Below are 6,339 nucleotides of genomic sequence, written 5' to 3'. Positions count from 1 at the left end.
CCCTTGGAAATTTTCCCTGCAGCCTACTTTCTCCTGCCTTTCCTGTAGGCATGGACACCTGGCACTGGTGTACCATCTGTATCGTAGCCAAGCATTTTCCTTAACTTTACAATCTCTTGTTTATACCTACAATGTAAAAAGTATGGAGGATTAAACGGTAACCTCAACTTCTGTAATACTAGTTGAAAAAACCCCAGATTTTTTCACTACGAAAATAAATAAGGCTTAAAAAAGAGGTGGTTTTTCATCTTCAGTTCTCATGCTTTTAAAAGAAGTTATTGTGGTCATCCAAAAATGTCTTAAGTTTTGCCAGATTTTAAAATAAAATCTGAATGTACACTATAGGAAAGAAAAAAAAAATCTTTCCTTCACAATGTTATCCCTCTTTACCCAAGTTTTGTATTCTACTTGCTCAAGTATATTACTATATGTTCACAATTAACTAAGGAGCAGCATGCATGAAAAATGCACATTAGACACTCAAACAGATGGACAATTGTTTAGTGTTGACAAGAAATCTTAGTAAGGGTTCAGGCATTCAGTTGCAATTTCATCCTATAGATGATACCCTTTCCTTATACATACATGACATTGTATGTTATGCACAATTACCTGACAAGATGGTGATCTATGTAGTCCTGACTTTCCTTAAGCTGTTCTTTCAGTACTATGTTTTCACTCATTAGCTTGGCCCTCTCTTCCTCCAGATCCTTTTGTGTATTTAGTGTGTACTCTCGTAACTGTTTGCGTAATGTAGCCCATGTCTCGGCAGGCTTTTCTCCGGGTCTGAATAAAATTTGTTCAGGTATATAATGATTTTATACAAAGAAAATACATATGTATGCAATGATTTTATAAAGGAGCAAGCTATTAGTTGAGGAAATCATTTTTCAAAGTCAGAGAAGACCTCTTAACGTTTTACCTCATAAATGAGTCCTCATCATCTGACACTCCATACTAAAATATGAAAAAGTAAAGCATGAAATATGATGAAATTTTAAAATCTTTTTGCAATTTCTCTCATGACAACACTGTGACAGTACTGTATAAAGCTGAAGCTTTTCAAGTTTCGAAATGAGAAAAGTTTCACTGCTTATAAAACAATACATGTAGTTACAACCTTTCTCCTTCAGAAATAGTCCTGCAAAAAACACATAATTACTGGTAGTAATTAACCTTGACCTTGTTTTTGTAGTTCTGTACGGTCTGTTTGAGTTTGTTGACCTCTCCTTTGAGGCGGGTGATTTCTCGGAGGTTGGAGGAGTTGATTTCTGAGTCTGACAGTTTCAGCTCTGTCTCATCAGGTCCCATGTCAATGTCGTCCAAACCTCTCTCTTCACACTGAAGTCGTAGGTTCCTATAATGTCAAGTTTTGTCCTTTAAAAGCTACTCAGGTATCTTGTAAAGAAGTGGGTTGTGAAACCTCATCTGTTATATAATATATATTCAATTTATAACATTTTAATAATGCACATCAATATTTGAATTTGTGGGATCATCCCCATTTTCAAAAGTGAGTTATCTCCCCTCAAAATCGGAACTCTTCTACACTAGCCTAACTTCCGCGGACTACGCAATACGATAATTCAACAAAATAGTGATCAACTTACACGCTGTATTTAAAAATTTTAAAAGAAGGAAATGGTTTGCATTTTTTTTAGATAATAAATTATTTTAAAAAGGGTCTGTTAGCCCCCCCCCCTTTCTAGAAAGCTATACGAATTAGCCAGGCATGTAGCATCGTCTTTAAAAGGGGGGGGGTAGCCAAAGAAATATTTTTTTTCTTACCTGGAAAAGTTGACAAGCGAAGAAAAACCTTGCCCAAAGTTGAAAAGCTACTTATTTCAGTACCAGTTCCTTGGCATACAATACTACATTTCCCTTATATAACTTTACCGTAGTATAAACTGTGTGTGTGGGGTGGGGGGGGGGGGTGGGAACCTGTCTATCAATGAAAATTTTCAATAGAAAAAGTAATATATTGGGAAAAAGTGGGGCTGGGGCTAAGCCCCTTGACCCCCCCCCCCCCCCCCCCCCCGTGCGTAAAGGTACAGAGGATTTGTGAATGGGTTGAACAGTTGAATATGAACCACAGTTGTGAAAATTAAAAATTAATAGAATTATTGATTTTGAATTCAATAAAATTACTGTACATATATTTTTTCACAGATGTACATGTATGTCAGTTACACGGGGTCTCTCTCTCTCTCTCTCTCTCTCTCTCTCTCTCTCTCTCTCTCTCTCTCTTTTACACACTTTAAAAAAATAAATAAAACAAGAGAAAAGAATGTTTTCCGTTAATTAACGAGAAATACGCTAGGAAATTATTGTATCAATTTCGTGTTTCTGCTCTCAATTCTCTGATCTAAAACAAAATGTGTATTTTACTCGGGAATATACATGTACAAGATACAAGATATGCTTAGATCCTACACTAAAACTTTGATTAAATGCAGCTTAGACTTTATACGACATATGTAACACGAATTCAGGTCGATGCTATTTTAATTAGTCTTTCTTCGTTACATGAGCACATGAGATTAAATTATTCATTTAGAATTCCATTCAAACTTTTAATACTATACAATGAATCAATTATTTTACATATAAAAAAATCTGGAAACACTGTTAATTCAAATGAAATAGGCCTTTAATTGTCACCAAATGTGTTCTTGTAAGTAAAAGTTCTATGTTATGACATAAAATCGAGCAAAAACGCAGTTTCTTGGTATCGGTCGCGGAAGACGAACTACTGCTGTATATGCAGCAATGTCAGAGATAAAACTGTAGATGGACACGTCATCAGTCTCCAAAAAATTCCTAGAGATACAAAGAAAATATGGCTGCAGCAGGCTAGATTAATTCTTGAAAACTTTATAACTAAAAATTTGTTCCGCACATTTTGTAAATAATGATGATCCGTCTGCAGAACATCCACTACCGAAAATTAGCTTTTGTTTTTTTTTAAATAGGCCTATTCGAATATGTATCAGCATTTTATCAGTAATTTGTTTCGATTTTTTTTTTTTTGTAAGGGGGGAGGGTCACACAGCACCTTATTATAGTACTATACAGATTAATACAAATCCAGAAAGAGACTATGAGTGGGCAATTAAAAAAAATACGAATCAGTTACGATTTCTTTTTATTCACAAACACAATAACATTTTTCCATATGACAGAGGCATTACACCATGAACATGTTTACATCAAGAACGTCCGCGGAAGTGACTTTATTTATAGCGCATGCGTATTAAACACAGTAAAAGAGTTCCCTTCAGGGGAAATAACTCACCTTTTGAAAATGGGGAATTAAGTATCAGGGGGTACATAAAAAATTTTCTTGTTTGTAGGGACGTCATTTCGTGGGTTAAGCCCATAAATTAGTTTCCATGAACTGGTGCTTTGATAAAAATATCATTTGTAGGTATGTAATCTCGTGGATAAAGGTGACCACAAACTCCCGAGCAGTGGTCCCTCATCAAAAATTCCACATTTTATCATTCATTTGTAAAGCATAGCTCCTGCTTGTTTATGATAAACTACAATTATGTGCTATGGAATCATTTTTATACGCCCGTCTTAAGACGGGACGTATTATGTTATAGGCTTCGTGTCCGTCCGTCCGTCTGTCCGTCTGTCCATTCCTGTCCGGCTCATAACTTGAATACTATTAGGCCTAGGATTATCAAACTTTGTCAACTTATACTTCTTGGGTAGACGGTGTATCGCGCACAAAAAGTAGGTCGCTCTGACCTTTAATAAAGATGCTATAGCCAAATATGGAAAAATCCTGTCCGGCTCATAACTAGAAAACTATTAGACCTAGAGCTTTCAAACTTGGCAAAAGTATACATCTAAAGTAGAAGGTGTGTCGCGGCCTATTTCAAGGTCACTGTGACCTTTAATTATAGTGAATTTTTAAAAAAAACTAAGTCTTTTAAATTCTAAATTTCATAATCCTAAAAATTGTAAAAATATAGTTATATGCTTATTAAAAACCATTAAATTAAGTAAAAACTTGTTTTTTCATTATATACTTTACAGCAATCTGTAACAAATGTTTATGCTTTGAGAGGAATTCAGTTTGTCCCATGGGCTTAATTATCAAGCACTGGTCAAGAAGAATTTTGAAAGCAGAAATTTGCATGTCAAATTAGAGAGAAATTAATGAGTTTATTGTCAGGAGCTAAGAGCATCTCTAGATCTGATGCAGATGCTATCTTAATTTATCTCTTGGGAGGTGGGCAAAAAGAAATGGCCTCATAGTTGCTTGTGCTAATTAAGAGTTCTTGATGGCTAGTCCAGATAAAGATCTTTCAATAGGTGTAATGAAATTAAAACAAATTGATGTTTTAGTGTATGATTAAAACTAAATTAGTATTGTATAATATGATTAAAACTAATTATATATGTGTTAATTTGAAAAAAAAAATGACATTTCAATTTTTATTTATTTGCAACAAAGATGCTATAGCAAAATATGGAAAAATCCTGTCCGGCTCATAACTAGAAAACTATTAGACCTAGAGCTTTCAAACTTGGCAAAAGTATACATCTAAAGTAGAAGGTGTGTCACGACCTATTTCAAGGTCACTGTGACCTATAATTAAAATGAATTTTTTAAAAAAAACTATGTCTATTAAATTCTAAATTTCATAATCCTAAAAAATGTAAAAATATAGTTGTATCCTAACTTTTTAAAAAACGTTAAATTAAGTAAAAACTTATTTTTTCATTATATACTTTACAGCAATCTGTAACAAATGTTTATGCTTTGAGAGGAATTCAGTTTGTCCCATGGGCTTAATTATCAAGCACTGGTCAAGAAGAATTTTGATAGCAGAAATTTGCATGTCAAATTAGAGAGAAATTAATGAGTTTATTGTCAGGAGCTAAGAGCATCTCTAGATCTGGTTATCTTAATCTAGTTATCTTAATTTATCTCTTGGGAGTTGGGTAAAAAGAAATGGCCTCATAGTTGTTGTGTTAATTAAGAGTTCTTGATAGCTAGTCCAGATAAAGATCTTTCAATTGGTGTAATTAATTAAAACAAATTGATGTTTTAGTGTATGCATGATTAAAACTAAATTAGTATTGTACAATATGATTAAAACTAATTATACATGTGTTAATTTAAAAAAAAAACATTATATTTCAAATTTTATATATTTGCGACAAATTGCAGTCATGTCTCACTAGTATTATTTGTTATAATCAATCCCTACACTGTAAGTCTCTTAGAGATGTATAATAAGAAATGGAAAATAGATAATTGAAATCTGTGTCAATCTGTTAATCAAGGCTACCTGATTTTCTTGCATCCTAACCAATTTATGATTATTGAACAATATTTGACGGGCGTATCATGCTGTGGCGGGGCACTTTATTATTCTGGCTTTCAATGTTCACTGCCAATCAAATTAACTGATTCTTGTGGGAATACTCTTATTTAGAGAAGATTTAATGTACCTGGTACCAACACATTGACAAAGTTTTTGTTCCTGGGAATGTACTGGGTAATGAGGTTGATCTACAAACCTTCCCCCCCCCCCCCCCCCCCCCCCCGCTAATGATGATTCTACAGTTTTATATATAACATACCTGTAATGTATGAGCAGCTCTTCGTATTTATGCAGCAGACTCCGCTTGCTCTCTCGATACTGCTGAGCGGCCAAACTGAGCTGTTCCTCACGCTCCTTGTGTGATCGAGAAATGTCCTTGTGCATGTTTTCTACATAGTCCCTCATTCTACCTGAACTGCGACCATCAGGTCCTGCATTGTTCTTATCCACAAATTCCTTCCAACAAAAGCAAATTATTTTGTCTTTAATACATAAAACACTGTTAAATCATAAGGTTCAAACAAATCTTGAGGAAAAGTTCTAAATATCTTGGCTGTTTTTTGTCGAATTATGTTAAATATTATAGTCTTACGGCAATATCCTCCACGTATTTGATGAGGCGCCCTCTATAGTCCTCACCGAGGTCCTTGACCTTGTGCTGCAGTCTGTTGAGCTGCAGTTCTAACTGTTCCTTCTCCCCACGAGCCACAATTAAAGCCTGATAGAAAATTATCACAAATATTATAACTGCTTTTATTTTGGAGGAATGTAAAGGTGAACATTAACTCGTGAATGTTTGGTAGTATCTGGTGAGGCTTGCATAGTCTTGATCCTTAAGAAGAAAACTTTAATCAAAAAATTCTTTTTTACTAACATTTCTTCTGCATAGTATTACTGTATTATCCATAACATGTACTTTGGAGAAGCTATTATAAGCATACTATTTGGTAACTGAATAGATCATAAATATGCTTCATGCACATATGGCAATGCC

At 34.3% G+C, this 6,339-nt stretch overlaps 1 protein-coding gene across 1 annotated transcript; it reads right to left on the bottom strand.

Annotated features, from left to right (window-relative positions):
* Window positions 1-15: 15 nt before the first annotated feature.
* Window positions 16-6,063, bottom strand: LOC134242459 (coiled-coil domain-containing protein 78-like; the record flags this gene model as incomplete). The annotated part of the gene is made up of 6 exons (XM_062724547.1): window positions 16-126; window positions 613-786; window positions 923-957; window positions 1,183-1,357; window positions 5,605-5,801; window positions 5,938-6,063. Coding segments are annotated over 6 exons (810 nt in total), but the record flags the coding sequence as incomplete, so codon positions are not given.
* Between the last annotated feature and the right edge of the window lie 276 nt (window positions 6,064-6,339).

The sequence above is a fragment of the Saccostrea cucullata genome, unplaced genomic scaffold (genome assembly GCF_032062105.1).
Source record: "Saccostrea cucullata isolate Sc308-1 unplaced genomic scaffold, CSIRO_AGI_Scuc_v1 ctg21266, whole genome shotgun sequence".
NCBI classification, from domain to species: domain Eukaryota; kingdom Metazoa; phylum Mollusca; class Bivalvia; order Ostreida; family Ostreidae; genus Saccostrea; species Saccostrea cuccullata.
This window is presented reverse-complemented; position numbering and strand designations above follow the sequence as displayed.